Raw genomic sequence first — 23,597 nt, 5'->3', positions numbered from 1 at the left:
CCCGGGCTCACCCGGCGCGGCGGAGCCGAACGTTTGCGAAATGGGGGGAACCGGAGGAGGTGCCGCGTTCAAATGCGGCGGCGTTTATTGGGCCGAGGCTCGGGGGCGGCCCCCGGGGGAACGGGACGGCCCCGGGGCGGGGGAGACCGGCGGCGGGGCCTTTGTGCGGCGGGGGGGGGGGGGGGGGGCCCCGCTGGCACCGCCCGGGACCCCCCTCCGCCCCCCGGTATCAGAAGCGGCGGTCGGCAGCGAGGGGGATCGCTGCGGGGGGTGTCCGTCCACCCCACCCCCCCCCCCCCCCCCCCCCCCAGCACTGTCCCGCACCCCAGGGTGGCACCGCCGGGGTGGCATCGCGGCGGTTGTCGTCATCCTGCCCCCCCCCTCCCAGATGACGTCACCCCCGGCTCCCCGCTGGCCTGCATCCCGGGTGACGTCACCCCGGGTCCTCGCTGGTCTGCACCCCAGGGTGGCATCACCTCGGTTCTTGTCATTCTGCACCCCCAGGGTGGCATCACCCCGTCTTGCCACTGTGCTGCACCCCAGGTGGCATCACCTCGGTTCTTGTCATCCTGCACCCCAGGGTGGCATCACCCCAGTTCTTGTCATTCTGCACCCCCAGGGTGGCATCACCCCGTCTTGCCACTGTGCTGCACCCCAGGTGGCATCACCTCGGTTCTTGTCATCCTGCACCCCAGGGTGGCATCACCCCAGTTCTTGTCATTCTGCACCCCCAGGGTGGCATCACCCCGTCTTGCCACTGTGCTGCACCCCAGGGTGGCATCACCCCAACTCCTTGCTGGCCTGCACGCCAGGGTGGCATCACCCCGGTTCTCGTCATCCTGCACCCCAGGGTGGCATCACCCCGTCTTGCCACTGTGCTGCCCTCGGGGTGGCATCACCCCGGCTCCCCACTGTCTTGCACCCCCAGGGTGGCACCACCCTGGTCCCTGCTGGCCTGCACCCCAGGTTGGCATCACCTTGGTTCTCATCATCCTGCACCCCAGGGTGACATCACCGTGGTTCTCATCATCCCGCACCCCAGGGTGGCATCACCCCGTCTTGCCACTGTGCTGCACCCCAGCGTGGCATCACCTCGGTTCTTGTCATCCCGCACCCCAGGGTGGCATCACCCCATCTTGCCACTGTGCTGTCCTCAGGGTGGCATCACCCCGTCTCCCCACTGTCTTGCACCCCAAGTGGCATCACCTCGGTTCTCGTCATCCCGCACCCCAGGGTGGCATCACCCCGGCTCACCACTATGCTGCACCCCTGGTGACACGGCCCTGCAGCTCCTCCTTGGCCCAAAAAACCACCGGCACATCACCCGGGCTGCCCCATGCCTGAAGGTCACGGCACCATGTCACCCCATTGTCCCCCGACCTGGGGACATGGCACCCCAGCTCCCCACCACCCCGAGCCTGTAGGGTCGGCATCCCCCCCCCCCCCCCCCCAGGGTCTCTTTGGGTCACCGTGATGGGGGGGCCACGCAGCGCCACGTGGCACCCAGCCCCTCCACTCACCCCAGCACCCACGGTGGCTCAACACACTGACCCACCCGTGCCCCCCGCTTGTTTTTTTTTTTTTGGGGGGGGGCACAACCGGGGATCAGCCCCATAAGCCATCCCGTGGCGGGTGGCGGGTGGGGGGCTCCGGGGTGCTGACGCACCATCCACGGGCACCAGCAGAACTCAAACCCTTACTTAAATCTCATTAGAGGCTGGAGCCATCGGCCGCCCACGCTCCTGCTCAGCGCCAGCAGGCACAGGCTGAGTGGCAGGGAGCCGGCAATCCCCGAGGGTTGTGGCTTGTGGATTCTCTGGTGGCTAATAAGGGGTTCAGCTCGCACCGCGTTCTGCTCTCGCACAATCGCATGGGCTTATTTTGCTGCTTTTTTTTTTTTTTTTCGAAAACGCCGGGGACGTTAATAACTTTTAAGTCCTCTTCCCCTTTTTAAGGCGGCCCTGAAATTGGACTGAAAGTTCAAAATATTTATGGGGGAGGAGCGAGGGAAACACAAGCCTCGCAGCCAGATGCAAGGACGCGCAGCGGGTTGCATAAGCCTTGCTTCGATAGGAAACCAAGCTTAAAACCCCACGAGATCCCACGGCAGGAGATACGGGCTGGTTTGCCACGCGGTCCCACCGGCTGCGACGGGGATGCCCCACGTGAGCTAAAAAGCGTAATAAAATATTTAGCCCGCTGCAGCTGCTGGGGCAGCAGCTCTGCTGAACCCGCTTGGCAAAGCCCAGACCAGGGACGGGGCCGTGTCCCCGCAACGACGGAGGCGAGGAAAAGTGACTTTAGAGGGAAGGGGGCCTTGGCGAGAGGCTTTGCTGGACAGATGTTAGCAGCCACGGCTTTGTGCCGGAGGGAGGGCTTTTTGTTTTGGTTTTTAACATTTGCCATTTTTCTCTGATGCTTTCTTCTGCTCTGACACTCGCTGAGGGTTGTTCTTTCTTTTCTTTCTCTCTCTCTTTCCGCATTTGCTTTTTCAGCCCCCGTTCACTTTTTCACCACGTATTATGTCGAAGTTGAAACCATCTGGCGCTTTGTTTTCTTGCGAGCCCGGCGAGTGCCAGGACCTTTATCCCCCCTCACCCTCCTCCTCGCCGCGACAGCACCGGTGCCTCGCTAATCCAAGCGACAGCCCCCCAAAATCTCCACCGTCACCCAACAAAGCGACTCGGCGCGTTTGCATGCGTGCAGCCGCCCGGGCGATGGGGACAGGCGGCACGCTCGGTGTCCCCGTGTCCCCAGCCAAGCCCACGGGGACACGCGGACCCCCCCAGCCGTATCGCCGCAGCACAAATTCCCGACTCATTTTTAGGAGCGGTTGTTAGCAATGGCATCCTGATTTTATTTTTTCCCCCCTTTTCCCACAGGAGGAAAGTGTTATTTCTAGAAGCCACGGAGCCCTGCCAGACACGGACCCCGACAGCCTATTTTTGGAGTCCCCTTCCAGCAAGCAGCTGAGCCCGCGAGAGCTTTCCGAGCGAGCTCAGCGGAAGGAAACCTCCGCTCGCCCACGCCATCACGCACGACACACACCAAAAAAAAAACCAAAAAAAACCCCAAAAAACCAAACTGAAAAAAAAAAGGGGCATGTGGGAAAATCCAGGACTGCTGGACGTGAGCTGCCTCCCATGGCCGGGATGCACCCAGCGCCGTGGCCGGGCTCCGGAGCTGGCACGGAGCCACCCGAAAAGGGGGTCAGCGGCCGGGGACGCCTGCGCAGGCAGTGGGTGACCCCTCTGTGAGGCCGTGGGCACCCGATCCCTGCAAAAACACCCTGCCGGCATGGTTCTCGCTGCCCCGTCATGCTTCCCTTCCCATTTTTCCCTGCACAATGGGGTGCTTTGTTCTGCTGGGGCGAGGAAATGTCCGGCCGCGGCCTGGGGAGTTGGGGGAGAGCCGAAAGCTGTTCCTGCCTTCTGGGGGTCTCCTCCTGCTGGGTGAGACACCCTTCACCCCAGCCTCCCTTCAGACCAGCGAAAAGCAAGGGCCACAAAACAGCAAAAGTAATTAGCCAAAAAAGCTATGAAACCATCAGCAAAAAATAAACAAAGGGGGCATTTAGGGAAAGACGCCGTAGGAAAAACCAGCCGGAAACTTCCCCGTCTTACAGCTGGTGCGGGGAGTAGTTTGGAATGAAATAAGCCCAAACTTTGATTTTTTTTTTTTTTTTTTTTTTTGCCTAAAACAATGGCGAGCCGTGCTAAGCAGCAGCGGTGTCGCGCCTCCTCGGTTGCGGCTCGTTGCTGCCATCGCACGTCCAGGCCCCATTGCACAAGTCGCATTTCCGCCACCGCTGCTCGGGCCTGATCCTGCACACCCTTTCGGTTGCAGGATTTCCCCTCCAGCCCAGGAGACCCTCATATTTGCTACTTTTGCTGCACCAGTTCCTTGTTGCACAAAGCATCGGCGCGGCTGCTCCATCCCGGTGCCGAAGCATCTGCCGTAACTCCGTGCCGATCCCCTCGAGCTCTCGCTGCCGAATAAACCTCTTGCGGGCAGCGAAGCGGAGGCACCGGGGACCATCTCTCCCATCATCTTCGTGGCAACGCGCTGCCGTGTGTCCCGGCTGCAGCCCCAGCACCCACTGGGAACTGGGAAAAAAACCTTGGGGGTGGAAGGAAAAAGCTCTAGCGTGGAAAAACCAGCCAGATCCGCCGGTCGCTTCTGCTGTCCTGCCGCGGCGGCACGGCAAAAGCAGCTTATGGCTGGCTTGTGCCACCTCATTGCAACATCTGCGGATGGGGAACACACACCCGCTTGCCCACGGTCCCGGTAGTCCCGGTTTGACCGGACCTGTTTGTCTTTGAATTTATATTCGGGGCCCGGAGCAGATTTGCGTCCGCATAAACCACACCGATTCACGTAGCCGCACACGAGTCGTCCCCTCGCCAGACACCCACCACGGGGTGCTAGAGGGGTGCAGGGCCACGTACCCAGCTGTGCCCCGTCCCAGCAGCTCGTCCCACCGTCACGTCCCAACTTGCCTGGCCCTAAAATCCCAGGAGCAGCCTGGTTTGTGCTGGGGACTCAGGAAAAGCCGGGCAGGTCTTGCTTCGGAGGGTGGGTGAAATAAAAGCAGCTTGAAACGCCAGCGTGGGCCGGCTGCTCCTCTGCAGAAAAGATTTGCTCCCAGGCCCTCCCATGGTGTATTTAATGATGTCTGCTCGGTTGCGGGCCCCATCGGCAGGCACGGTGGCGGAGGCGATGGCCCAGCCGTGCGTGCCCCCGTCCAGGCAGAGTTTCACGAGGAATATTGGTAAAACACGGCTGGTTCTTTCCTGGTGGAAAGTTTCAGCCTGAAAAGTTCCGGCTGACTCAGCCTGGCAGAGCTGCAGGCGGGAGGAGCAGCTGGGAGGGGAACCAGCGGCAGGTTTCTGCCCTTCCAGCTGAAGCCAAGGGAGCCCAGGTTTGGTTTAAAACCTTTTTTTAATTTTTTTTAATTTTTTTTTTTTTTTAAATTTTTTTAATTTTTTTTTTTTTTAAAACCTGGAAGCTTTCCCTGGGCGCTCCTTGCCATGGCAAGACTGATTTTCCCGGCCTATCCCCATACCGCTGACCCCCGGTTCCCTCTCGGGGTTACCGAACTACGGCCCCACCGGGATTCCGCCCCCCCCGCCCCGAGATCCCGGGGATGGCGCGGCAGCATCACGTGGGCGGCCCCGCCCCGCCCCCGCGGCTCAAAGGGGCGGGGAGAGGGCGTGGCTCGGCTCGGAGGGCGTGGCCTGCTGGCAAAGTGAGCGGCAGCGAGGGGCTTTGGGCTGGAGGAGCGGGGCGGGGCCTGGAGGAGAGGGGCGGGGCCTGGAGGAGCGGGGCGGGGCCGGGGCCGGCGGCGCGGGCAGTCGGCGGGAGGGATGCGGCGGCGGGGGGAGCGGGGCGATGGCGGCGGCGACGGGGACGGCGGTGGGGACGGTGAGAACGGCCGGGCGGAGGGCAGGACCGGCGCGACCCGACAGGAGCGGTGAGTACCCCGCCGCCGCGGTGCGGGCAGCTCGGACCGGCCGCGGGGAGGCGCTGCCGGGAGCCCCGGCTGAGAGTCGGGGCCGGGGTAAAGCCGAGCTGCGCTCCCCGGGACCGGGTCGCCGATCCCCGTGCGGTGTTTCTCCGCCGGGTTTCCGTGCTGTGTCCTCCGGCCGCCTTCCCTGCCGCGCCACCGCTGTTTCCCCCGTGCCGTAGGTCTGTCCCCACGCCGTGGCCGTGCTCCCGTGTCCCCACGCCGTGGCCTTGTCACCTTGCTGGGGCCGTGACCTCGTGTGTTTGTATGTCCCCCCCCATGGCCACGGCTGTGCCAGCCTGCCACAGCCGTGATCCTGTACCACGGCCGCGTCCCCGCGTCCCCCTGCCGCGGCCGTGATCCTATACCGTGGCCATATGATTCCATGCCGTGACCGCGTGTCCCCGTGTCACCTTGCCGTCCCCGTGAAGCCACGCGGTGGCCCGTTGGCCGTGCCAGCCGTCAAAGGTGCCCTTTGGTGGGTACGTCCCCCTGGTCCGGACCCATGGGTGCTCATCTGCAGCGGGTATTGTGCAAGAGCGGGTGCGAGCGCTCGCCCCAGCGCTTGAATATTAGGTGTAGACCAAGAGCAGCACCTACTAATTAACTGCAGTGACTGTGAGGACATTGCTGGCCCGTTGCTCATGGCATACAGCGGGACGGCCCGGACCAAAGTCTCAGAGGGTGACTGGGATTTGGGGAGCTCCCCGTTGCTCCAGCGTGGCTCATGCCACCCTGCACCCTCCCTGGAGGGATGCCTGTGCCCACCTTGCCCTGGCACCCTTTTTTGCAAGCCTTTCTTAGCGTCTTGCAGCACTTCCCAGGGCAGGCAGTGGAATAAATCCGCTTCTGCAGGAGCAACGGTGACCCCGGGTGCCTGCTGGCAGGGAACGAGCTGTGCTTGGACGCCTGTCAGAAACCTTTTCCCTAAATCTCCCGGCACCCAGACTAGTTTCGCCATCGCCCAGCGCCATCAGCCTGCAGATGCCCTGCCCTTCCTGCCTGCTGGCATCCCGTGGGAGGCTGCAGGGGAGAGGATCGTGGCCTCTCCCGACGCCGTGTCCCAGTGGGACTGCTCCGACACCTCGGCTCCATCTCCAAAAGCCAAACACAACCCCGGTGTGGGGAACCAGTTCCCGGTCCCGGAGGGGGCACAAACGGCGGCTTCAGGCCCTTGCGGGAGAAGAGCCGCTGTATCCAACCATCACAACTGGGGTTGGGAATGGGGACCCTGTTCCAATGAGCCCCAAAGCCCTTGGGGTGGGAGGGGATGTGCTAACGGGGTGTCTGCCTTGCAGGGGCTGGCTGGCCTGGTGCCCCCGGCTGCGCACCCTCCTCCTGGACCTGCTCCTCATCTACATCTCCGTGCCCTTTCTCGTCCGCCTCTTCCCAGTCATGCTTACCAAATTCGTCTTCCTGAACTTATGTGAGTGCCCTGAGGCTGTCCCAACCGGGAAAGTCCCCCCCAAGGGATTCAGCAAGCAGGAGGCTGGGAGGGGGTCCCCAAAACATTGGGTGTCACGGGGACAGCACCCATCCAACCCCCCCTCCCTTGCCATGGGCTTGCAGAGGAGGCACGGAGGGACCTTTCCCGTTGGCGCCTCGTGTTTTGCAAGCGGTAATAACGCGGTGCCGCCGACCCTGTTTGCTGCCCGAAGTTGCAACACATCTGGGCACGCACAGCGTCAACGGGGCTAGAAGTCGGGTGGGATCCCTGGGTGGGAAAGCTGGCCATAGCATGGCCCTTGGCTTCCAGACAAATAATTTCAAAAAAAATAGCATGTTGCTTTGGAAAAATGGATAAAAGCAGCTGGGTATGAGGGTTCCTGGGTTGCTCATGTGACGGCTGTGATTTCTCCATCAGTGGCATTCCCCTTCTTTGCGGACCTACGGCGGCCGGAGCTGCTGCTGAACAACACCATCAGCCTGTACCTCACCACCGAGCCGGGCGTCACGGTCGGCATCTGGTGAGCGGGGCAGCCCCGGCGTCCCGGGTGGGCACGGCCGCATGGTTACGCCAGCGTCCTGGCTAAACTGGGTGAAGCCCCCCCATGCTAACCCCTTTCTGGCACCCCCCCAGGCACACGGTGCCAGGCAGCAGAGGGGCCGAGGCGCTGGGTAAGGACCAGAGCTGGTACGAGGAGGCACTTGCCGACGCTCACCCCGTGATCATCTACCTGCACGGCAATGGGGGGACCAGGCGAGTACCCCTGAGCACCGCTGCGGGGCTGGGACCCTCCCCGGGGGGAGGACGGGGTGCGTCGCACAGTGTCTCTGCGTGGGGTGAGAACTGGCAAACTCGGTGCAGCAGCCGGCGGTGCCGCAGGGCTGGGGCTGCTGCGGTGGTTTCTGACCCCATAAGTGGAAGAAAGTCCGTTTGAGTTAAAGGGAAATGTCAAAACCCACCTGCCCCAGAGCATCCAGCTCTCTCCTGGGAAGAAGTCACCCCGGTCCCTCCCCAAGCTTTAACCTCATTTTCCCCATCAGGGCTGCGAGCCACCGCGTCCAGTTCTTGAAGGTAAGTGGTCCCCTGTGGGGGGACTGGGACCTGCTGGGAGTAAGGCTCACGCTGGCTCCGGGGACCCAAGAGGGACCCTGGGCAGAGCGAACCCGGCCACGCTGGGGGTCCTGGGGGTGCATTCCCCCCCCTGCCCCGGGACATAACGCCACTCCTCTGACAGACGATGGGGGCTGCTGACTTCCACATCCTGGCTCTCGACTACAGAGGTAAAGTCACCCCGTCCCTCTCACGGAGTGACCCCCCCCCAGAGCCGGTCCCTGTGCCCCCAGGGTCGTGACACTGAGCCGTGTCCCCCCACAGGCTATGGGGACTCCAGCGGGCACCCCACGGAGAGCGGCTTCACCACGGACGTCCTGGCACTCTACGACTGGGCCAAAGCACGGAGCGGGAACAGCAGCATCCTCTTCTGGGGACACTCCTTGGGGACGGGGTAGGTGCAGGGGGGGACACCCCGTGGGTGCGGGCTGATGCCGGACCCCACAGCCGGTCCCCGGGCTGTGACACTGCTGCCAGACCGGTGCCACGCAGGGATGGACCAAGGGCTTGGAGCAGCTCCTTGGTGGATGCACCTGCAAAGCCAAACCCAGCAGGCAAGGGGGGGGTCTGAGGGGTGCTCTGCACCCCGCCGGGGTGTCGTGGCTGCTCCCCCTCACTGTCACCTCTCTTCTCGCAGGATTGCCACGAATGCGGCAAGGAAACTTCAGGAAGAGAGAGGTAAGGGCCAGCGTGGCCGGGTTAGCCCCGCGCGGTGTGTCCCCCCCGGGGGCTCTGCACATCCCTGGCTGGATTTTGGGGGCCACAGAGGAGCTGGGGAGCCCCATCACTCTCTGCTCAAGCATCAGGCTCGGTCCCTGCCGTGGGGACAAGCGGCTGTCCCCCTCCTCCTTAGCAGATGGGGGCACGTTGGCCTCGTGGCTGCTGCCTGGGATGGGAGCGTGGCAGCGGCCCCGGGGTGAGAACGACCCCCCCATAGCCATGCCCGCTCTCTCCCCGCTCTGCCTTCAGGTGTCCAGGTTGATGCCGTAGTCCTGGAGTCATCCTATACCAATATCCGCGAGGCGGCCACCCACGTCCCCATCTCCACGGTGAGCCCGGGCTCTCTGCCCCGTGGGGACCCCCGACCACCCGTGCAGCAATCAAAGCCATGACTTAGCACCTCCCCCCCCTCCCCAAATTCTCTCCCTGGCAGCTCTACCGCCAGTTCCCGGGTTTCGAGTACCTCATCCTGGACTCGCTAGCCCTGGCTGACCTGTTCTTCCGCAGCGATGAGAAGTGAGTGCCCAGAGAAGCCCTGTCCCCACGGGGCTGATGCTGGGACCACCTGGCTGGGGTGGGGTGTGTGGGGTTGGACATGTCACACCGTGCAATCCCTGGACTCTCGTTTGTGTTTGCCCGGCTTACTCATGTTTTAGAAGTGGCTTTTTATTTGCATAACTTCAGATATCAAATATTACTATTGAGCAAAGTCCACAAGCCAACAGCCTTTTTTTTTTTTTTTTGAGCACTACGCGCTTGAGTCCCACACCCGCTCTGGCAGCTGGGGGGGGTCCTTGCCCCTCTGCGTTTGTGGGTGCCTTTGCTAAAAGCCACCTGGTTCACGGGTGTTTTTGAAGCCTGAGCGCCCTGTGTTGTGGCTTTAAGGTTATTTGGGTGCTGCCGTGGCGGGACAAGCAGCGTGGGCATCACCCTGGGGCAGTTCAGCTGCCCTTAGCCAGCGATGGGCTGGGATGGCTCTGAAAGGCAATGCCACCGTGGGGGGGGTGTAATCGTGTGTGGGGGGGTCAGGGTTGCTGTGGGAGTTTTAGCAGCACCCAGGGAGGCTCCCACGGGTCTGTCGGCTGCGGGGGTGACTCCTCAGCCCCGTGCTTGCCGCCCACAGCGTGAAGGTGCTGGCCTGCCCGCTCCTCATCCTGCACGCAGAAGATGATACCGTGCTGCCTCCGCACCTGGGCCGCCAGGTGGGGACCACCATTGCCTTCGCGTGGGCTTTAACCCGGGTGGGCGCTGGTTAGACTGGTTTTGGGGGGGGCTGGCCCCAGGGTGCCGGGAGGGAGGGTTGGGGTCCCCCATGCATGCTGCTAACCACGCTCCCACCCCACGGCAGCTCTTCGAGATGGCACGCAGCGCCTACAAGGACAAAACCAAGGTGAAGTTCATTAGTTTTCCCAAAAAGCTGGGCCTGGGCCATGACTACATCTCCTTCAACCCGGAGCTGCCCGCCCTGGTGAAGTAAGTGCTGTTTTGCAGAAATAGAGGCGGGGGGGGGGGGCATAGAATGAGCCTTGGCCTCTTCTGCCAGGGGTGCATCCTCCCCTGCTGCAACCATGCAGCTGCCTTCCTCCTCCTCCTTTCCTTCCCCTCCCTACGGTGCTTGCTGGCATCAATTTTTGTGTTCCAGTCACTCCTCGCTGCCCTAAGCCTGTCCTCAGCCCCAGTGTCACGGGGAGGTGGCCCTGGGGACAGCCCCCACCTCCTTTTTGCCCTGGGTGCAGAGATGTAGCTTTGCTCTAAGCCCAGCTCAGACCCGCATCCAGGGATCAGAAATCAGGCTCTCAAGCAGCACCGGACGGTCAGTGATACATCGTAAGGTTTATTCCGTCTTGTTGCAGAGACTTCTTGAACATTAAGTGATGCCAGCCGCTGCGTGCAGCAACCACAAGCACTCCCTCAAACCCACACCAGGAACCCCTCGTTGCACTGAACTTACTGCTGTACGTAATAAAAACTACTGAGAAACTTTAAAATTCACCCACTGCCTTGAGGATGCAGGGTTGTTACTCAGGGGATGGAGATAGTGCCGTGATCTGGGTGCTGCGCCTGGGACAGGACCACGCGAGCCGTAACCGGGAGCATCATATGGGGCAGTGGTAGAGGTACAGGGACCTGACCGCAAACACCCCTTAACCCCCCTGGCACTGACTGGCAAGAGCTGCACCCCAAGTCCTGCTTCAGCATCACCTGCAAGGGCTCAGACAGCTGTGGCCAGCTGTGCTGCTCACCCCATCCCTGGCCGACCCCCACCAGCTCGCCCCTTATACCCCCTTTCTGCATTAGCGTTGGTGTGAGCAAACCCGGTCCCTAATTTTAGGCTTCAGCAAACGGCCCCTTGGACTCCAATGGCACTTTTATTTTTAGCACCTATGCAAGCAACAGGGTGACATGGTTTCACTTTCCGCACAACACTTAGGTTATAAAAATCCACCCCCCCACACACTTCCCCGTCCGTAGGAAAGCTAGCAACAGCAACATAGAGACTAGACAGCAGAGACAATTTTACAGCGCACGTGCTCGTGTGTCCCCCCCCCCGGCTCCGGCCGGCGGCAGCTCCGTGCCCCTACGCCGCCGTGCCGTTGAGGGTCTTGTCCTCGGCCGCATCCCGGGGCTCGTTGGGTGGTGGGATCTTCAGGTCGGAGGGCTCCACGTGCCAGATGTCTCGGGCATACTCCTTGATGGTGCGGTCGCTGGAGAACTTGCCGGCCGCCGCGATGTTCCTGATGACCATCTTGGTCCATGCCTTGGAGTTCTGCAAGGAGAGCGGTGGGATGGTGCGGCCGGAGGCTCGCGCCCATAGGTGCCAAGTTGGCCCCGAGACCGGCTTTCAACCAGGGACCCCCTGCAGCAGCACAGCCGGGAACCTCCTCGCCAGGAACCCATCTACATCCACAGCCCCACCAGACCCCCTTCTCCGGGATGGGATTTTGTGCCCCCGTCACAGCTCCCCCGCCACGTCCCCAGGCTGGCACTCACCAGGTACAGCTCGCTGACCTTCTCCTGGCATTTGACGTAAGCCTCGTAATCTGCGAAAACTTTAAACCTGTAGCGGTGAAGAAAAGGGGGGTCACCGACAGCAGAAATGCGTAGGTGGGAGCACGCAGCAGCGGCCGGTGGCTGCAGCGCACGGGGCTTGGGCTGCCAGATCTGGAGCTTCCTCCGAAACAAACTTTTCAGACAAATTCATCTTCCCCAGGCCCTGTTTGTACAAAGCCCTGCAAGCCCGCGGGTCCTGCGGCACGGGCTGGACCTCAGCTCACCGGGAAAACATTTCCCCAGTGCAAATGCCCACGGGCCTTGGCTACTTAATGCTCCGGCCAGGAAAGCCCTCGAGATACCTAAAAGCATCTATCACTCGGTGAGAGCTGCGCACCCAAATGTGTCTTGGCCTTAATGTACCCCAGGCTTTAATGCGGCAAGCATGAAGTGCCGTACACGGAAAACCTTTTGTGCCCATGGAGCATCAGTCGCTCTTCCACGCACGCAACATCAGGGCCAGAAAACGGGAACTTATCAGCCAGAGGGTGGATGGTTGGCGCAGGGGGCTGCGCTGGCCAGGCACGGGGAGTTTGGTGGAGAGACCCAACCCAGGGGATGGATGGCATCCCAGGCCTCACCGGTCATGGTGGAAGAGCATGTTGACCACATCTTTGAAGAGGTCAGGCTCGTCCGGGGAGAAGAAGCCGCTTTTGATCTGGTCAATGGCTTGCTTCAACTCGGGGAGCCGGTCGTAGTACTCCTGGGCATTGTACCTGGTAGGGAAGGGTTGATATGAGACGGTGCTGCTCCGGCTGCCCACGGTAGCACCCCCGCAGCATCCCCAGCCCTCACCCTTCCCTGTCCAGCTCCGTGACATCCTCCACCCTCATGCCGAAGATGAACAGGTTTTCCTCTCCAGCTTCCTCGGCCATTTCCACATTGGCTCCATCCATGGTGCCGATGGTCAGAGCTCCGTTCAGCATGAATTTCATATTCCCTGTACCCGACGCCTCGGTGCCTGCCGTGGAGATCTGCTCCGACAGGTCGGTAGCAGGGATCACTGCCGACAAAACACACGGACACAAGGGGGGCTCATGGGGACCAGCTTTGGGTTTGTATCGTGCCGAAAGACCTTAGATCTGCTGTCTCGCAGTGATGGAGCCGTGGGCTGGTGGACAGCCACAAAGCGGACATCCCCTCCCCACAGCGTGCCCCCCGTGGGCTACCTTTCTCTGCCAGCGAGACCCTGTAGTTCTCCAGGAAGATGACCTTCAGCTTGCTCCCCACAACGGGGTCGTTGTTCACCACCTGAGCCACAGTGTTAATGAGCTTGATGATCATTTTAGCCATGTGATATCCTGGGGCAGCCTAGGAGAAAAGCCACGGGTGAGCCCGGAGGGCTGGTGCCAGAGGCAGGAGAGGATCACGCAGCCCCCACGTGCCCAGGGAAGCACCCGCTCCGCCCTGCTCCCATCCCTCATCCAACTCGTGTTGTGCCACCAAGTTTTTGGGGGCTTTCGTGTCCATAGGCAGCAGAACCTTGCTTGGGTTGAAGCCAACGCGTCCTGCCTCAGGGCTTCCCAGAGGGCTTCGGGGATGCAACCCCAAGAGAACATCTACACCCAAATCCCCTAGGGCATTTTCAAAGACTTCTTCCCAAATACCTGAAACTCCTGACCCGACTTACCTTGCCCCCAATGATCACTGTCCTCGGCACAAACAGCTTCGCAGGATCCCTCCTGATGCCTGGAGAAGACAGCAGTTGCGGTGTCACCCTCCGTTTTAGCCCCAGCCCCAGGGGATAGGGATGCTCGTGCAGCCCCAGGGAAGCCGGTCCCCTTGGGGCGCGCGGTGGCTTACGGTTGTACATGGTGACGATGTGCAGGCAGTTCATCAGCTGCCGCTTGTACTCGTGGATCCTCTTCACGTGCACGTCGAACATGGAGGAAGGGTTGATCTTCACCTTGTACTCCTTCTCCAGGTACAGCGCAAACTTCACCTTGTTCTCCTGGGGCAGGGCAGGGAGCGCGTCAGCCCCCGAGCCTGCGTTCCCCTACCCTACCGCCATGCCCGCACCCCTCACCTGCTTCACTTTGGCCACCTCCCGGATGAAGAGGTCGTCGTCCACGAACTCGTGCAGCTTTGTCAGCTGGCTCAGGTCCCGCACGTAGTCCTCCCCGATTTTCTGCAAGAGGAACGCAGGCAACGCGCTGACCGCGGGCGGCCGCCTTCAGCCGGCACGCTGCTCCTGCCCGGCAAAGCCAACGGCGCTTGGAAAACGGGAGCGGGGGGCCTGGGGTGAGATGCGGACAGAGCTTGGCCATTTAAAAGATGTAAATGGCTGAGGTTGGAGTTGCATTCCCCGGGAACAGCGTTCCTGGGGTCAGGAAGGGCCGGGGGCCAGCGCGGTCCCCCCGGTGCCGTTACCTCCGCGATGAGCTCCGCCAGGCCGGGGTTGCAGAGCAGGAGCCAGCGCCGCGGGGTGATGCCGTTGGTCTTGTTCTGAAACTTCTCCGGCTCCAGCGCTGCAAAGTCTTTGAAGCTGAGAGGACGAGGAGGGGACAGCTTCAGGCTCACCCACCTGCTACCACCACCATTTCCAAGCCGAAGGTGATCCACCACCCCCTCCCTCCCCGCGCTTACACTTGAGTCTTGACTATTTCGGAGTGGATCTTCGCCACGCCGTTGACGGCATGGGAGCCGACGATGCAGAGATGGGCCATGTTGATCCTCTTGGTGCCTCCCTCCTCTATCAGGGACATCCTCCGCAGCCGGTCCACGTCGTTAGGGAAGAGGGACGCGATGTGCTGCCGGTGGAGGCGGGAGAGGTGGTGAGCGGTGCCGATGTTTAGGGATGTCCCACCCGATGGCTCCCAAAGAGGGGGCTGAAGCGATGTCCCCGGTGCATTCAACACCAGCCAGAGCGGTGGCTTTTTACTCCAGAGTGATGGTGCAAGCCCCCTCCAAGGGATGCCCTTCCCCAGCACGGATCTCTCTGGACAAAAGGACCCCCAAGCCCCCACGGAGAGGGGCTTGTGGGCACATGCTTGGCCAGCCTCGTGCTGCCAGACCAGGAGGCCAAACCACCATCACCTTTGTAACCCCAACCTCATCCTTCTCCAGGATGAATTTAGCGTTTAGGGAGCAAAGAAGTGCCAACAGGTAAGTTGGTAAGCAATGGGTGAAGTCTTTAAAATAGCCACTAACTGCAGGATGCCAACAGACCGGTGGGAAGGGCTTTTCCTACACACCAACCTCCCAAAACAGCAGCCAGAACCACCCGGCCACAAACCCAACATCATCGGTTTGTGCGTTCCCCTAATCCCAACGGCACAACCCTTGCCACCCCCTGTCCCCCTCTCCGGAGAGGGCTCCTGCGCCGTGCCAAGGCACTTACATCCAGGTGTCTCTGGTTGATCTCGTAGATGATCTGCAGGTGTCTGGGGAGCAGCTTCTCCACCAGGTCCACCGGCCAGCGCTCCAGGGCTTCGGGGAGCACCGTGTGGTTGGTGTAGGCGAAAGTCCGCTTGGTGATGTCCCAGGCCTGCCGTGGGGAGAGCCGGCGTTGAGCGGCGAGGGTGGAGGCAGCCCCGGGTGGGTGCCAGCACCCACGCGTGGTCCTCCCGCAGCGGCCAGCAGCATGGCCAAACCTGCTCCTTCAAGTCCATACTGGTTAAACCCAACTAGCAGCCACCCAAGCCACCAGCAAAACTGGTTCCCCAGCTCCTCCGCTGTGGGTGGGTGGGTGGGAGGGTGGGCGCAAGCGGAGGGCACCCAGGGGCCAGGCTGGGTCTCCCTACCTTATTCCACGGCAGCTTCTCGATGTCCACGAAAATCCTCATCAGCTCAGGGATGGCCATGGCAGGGTGCGTGTCATTCAGCTGGATGGCAACCTGTGGGGAGGGCAGGGGGGACACGTGGGGGACATGCGGGCACCCCACTGCGCAAGCCAGCCAGGCACCCATCGGGGGGGGGGGGTGTCCCCAAAACCCCTCCAGCCCTGGGTGTGCATCTGGGAGGCGTTGAAACGAGCTCCAAGGCACATGTCAGAGCGACCCTGGCTCGTACCTGGTCGGGGAAGGAATCAAACACGGTTCGGACACTCTCTGTACTCCCGAATTTGGACGCTTTGAAGCGGCGTATGATGTCCTGGAGGGTGGCAGCCACGACGAAGTACTCCTGCTTCAGCCGCAGCTCCTTCCCCTCGAAGAACTGCGAGCAGAGGAGCGGGAGGATTGCACCGCGGTACAGGATTGCACCGCGCTGCAGGATTGCACCGCGCTGCCCAGGCACCCCTGTGCCAGAGGAGCTGTGCCTTCCCGGGGCTCCCTGCCGCACGGGGACCCACGCCGGCACACATCCACCGCACGGCGTGGCGGGACCCCCCGGCACCGGTTTTGGCAGCAGATCAACCCCTGAGGTCTTCTCACTACTCAGCTTTCAGCACAGGGGTTTTGAGACGTGCTGCTACAAACAGAGGTTTAAATTCCCCCGCCCTGAGCATTGCGGAAAACTGTTGTCCCCAGTGCCCTGGTTTGAAAATTTTGGCCGCAAAAGAAGATACTGGGGCAGTGGGAAGGAAAGCCACAGGGGCTGTATTAGCTATTTCTAAGGCAAAAATGAAAACCACCATTCATGCAGCACAAAACATCAACCCGCTGGTCTGGGAGAGAGGATCTGCAACCTCACCACTGGAGCTGGGGTGCTCCCAGCTCTGCTCACCAGGCTGGGGTAGGATTAAATGGGAAAAAAAACCAGCCAGCGTGCAGCACTGCAAGAACACCCGCAGCCTGGTGAGGTTGGGATGCCAAGGGCAATTTGGGCACAATCTCCGGTCCTGGGCTGCAAGGGACAGGCAGGAAAATGCCAGCAGCATTCATCAGTTTGCCTTCATGTTCGATTTTGAAACTCGAGGAACATTTCTGCAGCAGAATGTGCTTATTCCTACTCTCCCCTTTACCGCACCGAGCATGGATTTGCGCGGGGAACGGACTCATCTCTGCTGCAGCCCCGGGCAGCGCTGGCAAGAAGCAGCAATCCCCATCCAAGCGCTACAGGCGGCTTGAAACACACCTAAAACATCTCTGCAGTGTCCTGACGAGGGGCTGCTCTGCAGCCTTTAGCCATCCCTAAAAGAGAGACACCCCTCCATCCCGACTTACGTTGTCGTTGGGGTAGAGGACGCGGGATATGTTCTCCGCCAGGTTTCTGTCCAGCACAGCCTGGATGTAGTCTCCGACATTGACTGGGGAAAAGAAAAGGGATAAGGAGGGCGCAGGACCCCCCCCCCGCGCCCTGTCCCGTGTGGCACCCCGCCGGCACCCACTTACAGTCCCGCAGGTTGAAGTCGTTGGGTGCCCGAGCCGACCACAGGCGCATGGTGTTGACGGTGTTGTTCATGTATCCCGGCACGGGGGTATCGTAGGGCAGCGCCAGCACCACCTAAAACATCGGCAGGGCAGCCGGAGCCGGGCTGCGTCCCTGCCTGGTGTCCCCCCACGTACCCCCTGCCCCACCGGAGCCCTCCCACCCCACAGACCCTCCTGGAGGAGTGAGCTCAGGGTTGTATCCACCTTCTCGGGGTTGCATGCATGGGGACGTGCTTGGTATTCCCAGTCCCTGCCCCGGGGATATCCCGGCTTCTCCGCATCTGCCCGGAGGCTGGTGTTTGCCAGAAGCGCTCAGGGGATGGAAAGAGGCTTGCGAGCGTCAGGAGAAGCTTAATTTAAGCCGTCGTGCCAGGCTGTGCGTTGCACGCAGGCCTGCTGGAGGTGCTTTTGGGTATTTCAGAGGTTGGCTGCAGATGTGGAGCAGCAAAAACCTGTCCCCATCCCTATGTCCAGCTGCGCCCCAGCCCCGTACCTGGGTGTCAACCCACTTGGCGCCGGCGGCAGTGTGTTCCACCCGGCCGTAGAAGTGCACGGGCAGCATGTACTCGGGACGGGCTTTTTCCCAGGGATTGCCGTGCCGGAGCCAGTCATCGGCTTCTTCCACCTGCCAAAGGGAGCGAGAGCGGTGCCGGGGCCACCCAGCCCCGGGGACCTCCCCAGGTTGTGTCACATCGGAGGATGGCCGGGAAAGGCTCCGGCTGCTCGTTGGCAAATGGGATGCTTTGGAGTCTGTCTGCCCTAAGCCTGGATTTTGGTGCCGGAGGGTGAGCCCGGAGGCAGGGCTCTGCACAGACCACCCGGAACCCCAGGGTCTCCCTGCCACAGGGGTGATGGATGGGGATGAGGAGGTGGGGGTGAAAGCAACATTTCCCTTAGCGCACCGCTAACACCATCATGCTGCGACTGAGACACCATTAGCCCTCTTAATTGGAGTTTCCATCTCAGCCTGCGGGCTGGCTAATGAAGCGGGCTCGTTCCCTAGCCCGGCAGGGCTGTTACGGGGACAGCCCGGGTTAGACATCGCCTTTGGCACGGCTGGGTCAGAGCTCTGGGCGGCAGGCGCCATGTGTGAGGGTCAGAGGAGATGAGCCCTGTTAGGACGCGGCAGGCAGGGAATCGCTAGCTCACGGCACCGAGGAGGAAAGGCATCCACTTGACGGCTGTAGAAACAGCTTTTTGGAGATGCTCAGGAGGTCCCTCTGGGTATCCGGGGTTGCCTCCCACCAGGGGTTTTGCTGATACACACGATGTTTTCCATTGCGCTTCCAAACCAGCCTCTCCCACCCTCTGATGCTTTAACCCAAGCATTGAGCAGCAGAGCTGGGCTGGAGGGCTGGATCTGGCCTCCCCCAGACCTCCCCACACCATCCCTGTACCACCTCAACGAAACCATCCCCACCCCACGAGGAGCAGGGACACGACATCTCCATCCTCGCCTGCTCCACGGGGCCACGGAGAGGTGGAAGCACCGAGCTCTCTGCTCCTACAACAGCCCCCGAAAGGGGTCCCGCTCCCGGTGAGGATACGGCTCACATCCCCGCTATGCAGGCAGGCATCTGCCACAAACCCGGCTCAGGAGGAAAGGTTTTCACGCTGATGACTCACAGCTTTTTGCTAATTAGCAGGGCGTCCTGCGAGGCAGATCCACTCCCCTCCGTGCCTCTGCACCGAGCCGCTAACGGGCTTGACCGGGAACCGTGACACCGGACTGATCCCCAGCCCCGCGCGCCGGAGCCAGCCGGGATGAAAGATGAGCTTCCCTGCTGCAGGGAGGGATGCTATGTGCTTGCACCGGTTTAAGAAGTTATACTTGTTCGAGAAAACATCTGACAAGTTTTAAACGTCACAGCACCAACTCTGGCTCCAGCAGTCTCCAAGCAAAGGGAAAGCGTCTGTACACCCCGGTCGTGGCCTGATCTGAGGGGGAGGACGGACTCGGGGCTTCGGCTGTGCCGGGGGAAGGCGAGAGCTGCTCGCCTCTGTCCGTACCTGCCAGCCGTCCCGGATCTTCTGGTTGAAGATGCCGTACTCGTAGCGGATGCCGTAGCCGTAGGCTGCCAGCCCCAGCGTCGCCATCGAGTCGAGGAAGCAGGCTGCCGGGGAGAGGGGAAAGCAGTGAGCTGCGCTTTCCCAGGGACCCGGGAACCTCGGGAAGACAGCGGGTCCTTCTCCCCATGGACAATCGATGGCAGCATGGGAGAAGCCGCCCCGCAGGGACACGAGCCGCTGCCGCTCGCTCGCCGGCCACCCAGCACCTCTCGCCCTGTGCTGGAAAGGCTGGAGCAATAAATCCCTCCGGGTTTAGGTACCCCCCCTGCAGCAGATGCAAAGCCCCCGGGGCCGTACCCCACCACCCAGGCAAGGGGACCATTCGGGGGGGGCTCACTCACCAGCAAGCCTGCCGAGACCGCCGTTACCGAGACCGGCATCCTCCTCGATTTCCTCCAGCTCTTCCATGTCCAGCCCGAGCTACAGCCGAGAAGGAGAAGGCGATGGGGCTGGAGACTCTCAGAGCTCCCAGCCCTGTGGAGATGGGGGGACCGCTGGCACGCACCCCCGCTGTCCTTCCTTGCAGGTGGGCTCCGGGAAGGGTGGAAAAGGCACCCGACCCTGCAAAACCCATCCCCGCAGGTGGGACACCGTGATTTGTACCCAAAGCGGCCCCTCTCTCCCTCCGCTGCTGCTCCACGCCACAGCAGGGACCAGCTCTGGTGTTTAAAGTCACTCCGCCAGCCTTTACAAGGGACACGCGCGCCCTCGACCTCGCCGTGGACAAGCTCCTGCGGGTGGGGGGCACCCACCCATAACCCAGGGCACTGCCCTTGTGGTTCCAGATATTTCAGGTCAGTCTCCCGGCACCCCCATCCTCCTGGGGCAGGCACCCGGGTGCCCGTCCCCCTGCCTCCAGGCATCACCCTTTAATAGAGACACCCAGAGAAGCAGCTACACCACTTTTACAAGGAAATTTAAAGTTTCCAGCCTGGGATGCTGTGGGAAGAAGAGGTTTTGCCTATGCAAAGCTCCTCGGGCAGCTCAGCGGGAAATAAAATGGTGCCTTGTCAGGGCTGAGCCACCTTTTCCCATGGAAATCCCGTGGTCCGATGTCCCCCCCCGGCGTCCCACGGGTCACAGCAAGTGGGGATGGCCCCAGTCCCGTGGTCACCCACGTGGGAGGGCCGGACCCTGCACCGCTCACACATAAGCGGGCAGCACCTTCTCCCAAACCGGACGGTCACGGACAAGTCCGGGAGCACCAGCACCGGTCGCGGCCTCGCCGGTGTTTCGTGGCACTAGGGTGCACAGCTCTGAGTTTCATCGGCAGCCCTGAATACCCAGAAATATTTTAAGTGATTTGTATTATACCAAACATTTTATTTTAGAAACGTTTGGCATTTATGTCCAGGGAGCTCAGCGTATGCAGTAAGGAGGATTTCCCTCACACCTTTACCTGCCATCGCTGCAAAGAGGGTGATTTCCAAATAATCTCGCACCTTCTGCTTCCCCAGGCTACCACCACGCAGCATCCCAGGCTCTTCCCTTCCACCCTCACCCCCAGCCGAGCTGCCCTCCTCATTGCAAGGTCAACAGATTAAAAAAATACAAAAAAACCCACCTAAAAATAAATTCCTCGCCTTCGAACGCATTTGCTCGAAAGCTGCTCTGGCTGTTGTGCAACCACCCCAGCCACGTACGACGGCGCACATGCAAGTGGTGCAAGCGCAAGGTGGGGGCAAAAGGAACCACCCAAAAACCTTCGACAACCCGAATGCCACGCGGTACCAGCGCCAGGCCAGGGTTGAGTTAGGCCAAGGTTTTATTCCCCTCCGCCATTGCTTATAGTTATTACCAGCCTCATATATACAACCCTGAGTTTCCTCAGGTACTGCCTGCGGCTCAAGGAGCGCTTTGCAGCCAGGGCGGTAAAAAAACACGGGGATACGGAGAGCACCGAGCCCTCCCGGTCCGGATCCGCGCCGACCCCTGCGATGCTCACCTGGTAGATGGCTTCGTCGCAGGCGTTCTGCAGCCCCAGGTTAATCATAGTGTTCTGCAGCGTCCGCCCCATGTAAAACTCCAGGGAGAGGTAGTAAATCCTCTGGAAGAGAAAAACCACCCACCGGTCACCTTCCCCGGGGCCGGAGGAGGCTCCTCTGGACCCCAGAAGCTGCTATCGGTTGTTATCTTGAAGCAAGAAGAAAAAAACCCGACTCTCAACAGAGCAGGGCGGTTTGCACTGGGAATTTGAGGGCTGGAGCTCCTCGGGGACCCTGAGGCGGCCGTGCCCTGCAGCCCCTTATCTCCTGCCGCTGCTATTTCCCAAGCTGGGAAGAGGGTAGCGCCGAGGCGATTTTGTTTAGACAAAACAGCCTGTCCGAGAGCAGGGACAGCTCCAGGATGGTCACCCCGAGCATACCGGTGGCCACGGCGGTACAAAGTTAAACTTTAAAAAAGGAGATGTTTCCTAACGTCACCCCGAGCTGCGACGCAACCGCAAAACCGAGCGAACTTCCTCTGCCGTCCCCGGGGGGGGGGGGGGGGTTTGGTCTCAGGACCACCGCATGCTCTCGCCTCCCCTCTCGCTGACACGACGGGTGCAGGATGCGGCCGGTAACGCAGAGGCTTGTGTAAGCCATTCCCCGGCGTCAGCACCGGCAGGTTTTAAGGAAGGATTTAGGTTGGAGGAAGTCGCTGACTTGACACGTTTCCCCAGGACCTGCGCGGGGTCGTGCTGGTGAAGGGATGTGCTGGGCAGGATCGGTTGGGCTTACTGGTTTGGTCCCAGCGGAGCTGGAAGCAGCGACGCCGGGTGGATGGCACCCAGCACGGCTCAGCTATATGGGAGAGACCCCAGATTCAAGCCCTGGAGAGAGGTTCATCTCTTTTTTTCTCACCCCTACGCGACACGACGGGGGGAGTTGAGCTATCGGGGGCTGGCAGGGTCCCAGCGAGGTGTTGGCACGGGCACCCTCGCAGGGAGAAAATTGGAACCGACAGAGCCGTCCAGGTGTCCGGAGGGGATTACTGCTTAATCCCCCCGCCGGCAGCCGGAGCCCCGCGCTCGGTACAAGCCGGCGGAGATGAGCGGCATGGACGGCAACTCCTGCACAAACCGGATCTTTCCCCCGCTCGGGATCGCTGTGGCACAGATTAGGCTTGCGCCTATTTTAAAGGAGGCCTGCTTGCGGCTAGCTCCGGCTTCGTTTTAAGCCTTTCGACTAATTCACCCTAGAAGGCTTTGCTTACGGTAGACCGCACCCACGCCAGCGCCGCGGGACAATAAACGCTGTTCCCGTGCCCTGCACCCAGCTCCCGGCCAAGCCGCTGTTTGTTTTGCAAAGCAAAGGACAGTGGCCTCGCTCGTTAAAGTCCAGTCCCCTCCGCTCGGCAAAGTTAAGGGGAAGAGAAGAAAGCCCGAGAAAAAAAAAAAAAAAAAATATCCAAGCCTTCCCACCGTTCTCTTTTCCCACCCGCGCGTTCGCAGAGGGTGGCTTCGCACCCGCGGGGTTACGGCGGTCGCCCGAACTCCCACCACCGCCCTCCACCCCGTCCCCCGCAAGAACCGCGGGGTGTCCCCGTGGGTGTCCGTTCCCCCCCCTCCGCCCCACGACCCCAGCACCCCTTTCCTCGCTCCCACCTTGGGGTCTTTCTCGTAGTAATACTGCTGGGTGCGGATCCAGCGTCCCACCAGGTGGTCCCGCACGGTGTGGGCCAGGGCGAAGAAGTAGTCCCGTGGGGTGGCCACGTTGCGGTCCTTGACCAGGGTGAAGTGGAGGTGCCGGTTGAAACCCCGTTTCAGTTCGGCCACGTTCTCGGCTCCCACGATCCCACGGATGCTGATTTGTTTGCGTCGCTCCTGGTCCGACAACGGTCGCGACATCCCGGCGGGGCTGCGGGGGGCACGAAGTGCGTGGGGCGGGGGGGGGGAGGAATATGTTTGTGCGTGGGTGGGTGGGTGGGTGGGTGTTGGGGGGTGGGGGTACCACACACAACCCACTGCCGTGGCAGCGGGGCTGGGCAACCGGCACACCGGGTTCCGCCTCCGCCCCGGGGCTGGGCTACCGGAGCGGAGCCCCCCCCACACCGCGGGGGAGGGAACCGGGGACGGGCCATCCCCACGGGCCGCCCACGAGTGGGGCGGGACCGGCGTGCCCAGCCACCGGGGGATGCGCAAAAAGGAGCTTGGGGGGGGTGGGGGGGGGTGATGAGCTCCGGAGCAGCGCCCCACGCAGGATCGTGGCGTGGCGTGGGTGGGGGGATTCTCGGGACCTGTTCCAGACCTTTTCCCAGAGGGAAACGCCGCTTTCCTGGCTCAGATGGGCAGTGTCATGGTGTCACGCCCGCTCCCCCCCGCCCCCCGGCATTCCTCCCTGCCTTTTCCTCCCTCGCAGCCCACCCTCCCTTCGCCTCCTCACTTTTTCGCTGCCCCTCT

General features: G+C 61.6%; 3 protein-coding genes across 3 annotated transcripts in view; 1 reads left to right on the top strand and 2 right to left on the bottom strand.

Annotated features, from left to right (window-relative positions):
- NIN (ninein) overlaps nucleotides 1-32 on the bottom strand; it is a 65,573-nt gene extending 65,541 nt beyond the window's left edge. Inside the window, exon 1 of the mRNA XM_049829003.1 lies at nucleotides 12-32. The gene's annotated coding sequence lies outside the window, so the exon portion shown is untranslated. The remainder of the gene's footprint in view (nucleotides 1-11) is intronic.
- A 5,331-nt stretch (nucleotides 33-5,363) lies between these two features.
- ABHD12B (abhydrolase domain containing 12B) lies at nucleotides 5,364-10,775 on the top strand. Its single transcript, XM_049828970.1, has 13 exons — nucleotides 5,364-5,473; nucleotides 6,805-6,932; nucleotides 7,371-7,473; nucleotides 7,587-7,706; nucleotides 7,994-8,024; nucleotides 8,188-8,233; nucleotides 8,328-8,457; nucleotides 8,701-8,741; nucleotides 9,033-9,112; nucleotides 9,217-9,299; nucleotides 9,907-9,985; nucleotides 10,132-10,256; nucleotides 10,637-10,775. Exons 1-13 carry the CDS (start codon nucleotides 5,367-5,369, stop codon nucleotides 10,656-10,658), a joined length of 1,095 nt encoding a protein of 364 aa, XP_049684927.1. The 5' UTR covers nucleotides 5,364-5,366; the 3' UTR covers nucleotides 10,659-10,775.
- A 358-nt stretch (nucleotides 10,776-11,133) lies between these two features.
- PYGL (glycogen phosphorylase L) lies at nucleotides 11,134-23,045 on the bottom strand. The gene is made up of 20 exons (XM_049828959.1): nucleotides 22,803-23,045; nucleotides 21,162-21,263; nucleotides 19,558-19,636; nucleotides 19,157-19,260; nucleotides 17,640-17,771; nucleotides 17,108-17,219; nucleotides 16,940-17,022; nucleotides 15,846-15,989; nucleotides 15,578-15,670; nucleotides 15,175-15,321; nucleotides 14,421-14,584; nucleotides 14,205-14,319; nucleotides 13,861-13,962; nucleotides 13,638-13,785; nucleotides 13,465-13,523; nucleotides 13,004-13,145; nucleotides 12,630-12,837; nucleotides 12,416-12,550; nucleotides 11,775-11,841; nucleotides 11,134-11,550 (listed from the first exon to the last, which is right to left on the bottom strand). The coding sequence occupies exons 1-20, from the start codon at nucleotides 23,043-23,045 to the stop codon at nucleotides 11,362-11,364; spliced, it is 2,568 nt and encodes an 855-aa protein (XP_049684916.1). The 3' UTR covers nucleotides 11,134-11,361.
- Nucleotides 23,046-23,597: the final 552 nt, after the last annotated feature.

The sequence above is a fragment of the Accipiter gentilis genome, chromosome 25, assembly GCF_929443795.1.
Source record: "Accipiter gentilis chromosome 25, bAccGen1.1, whole genome shotgun sequence".
NCBI lineage: Eukaryota > Metazoa > Chordata > Aves > Accipitriformes > Accipitridae > Astur > Astur gentilis.
Note: the sequence above shows the minus strand (reverse complement) of the source record. Positions and strands in the feature narration are given on the sequence as shown.

Coding starts and splice junctions, on each gene's coding strand:
- ABHD12B (XM_049828970.1), top strand. CDS start 5,367: ATGCGGCGGCGGGGGGAGCGGGGCGATGGCGGCGGCGACGGGGACGGC. Junction 5,474..6,804: donor GGCGCGACCCGACAGGAGCG/GTGAGTACCCCG, acceptor TCTGCCTTGCAG/GGGCTGGCTGGCCTGGTGCC. Junction 7,474..7,586: donor GGCGTCACGGTCGGCATCTG/GTGAGCGGGGCA, acceptor GCACCCCCCCAG/GCACACGGTGCCAGGCAGCA.
- PYGL (XM_049828959.1), bottom strand. CDS start 23,045: ATGTCGCGACCGTTGTCGGACCAGGAGCGACGCAAACAAATCAGCATC. Junction 19,637..21,161: donor GCGACGAAGCCATCTACCAG/GTGAGCATCGCA, acceptor TCTCGGCTGTAG/CTCGGGCTGGACATGGAAGA. Junction 15,322..15,577: donor AGAAGCTGCCGTGGAATAAG/GTAGGGAGACCC, acceptor TCCCCACGGCAG/GCCTGGGACATCACCAAGCG.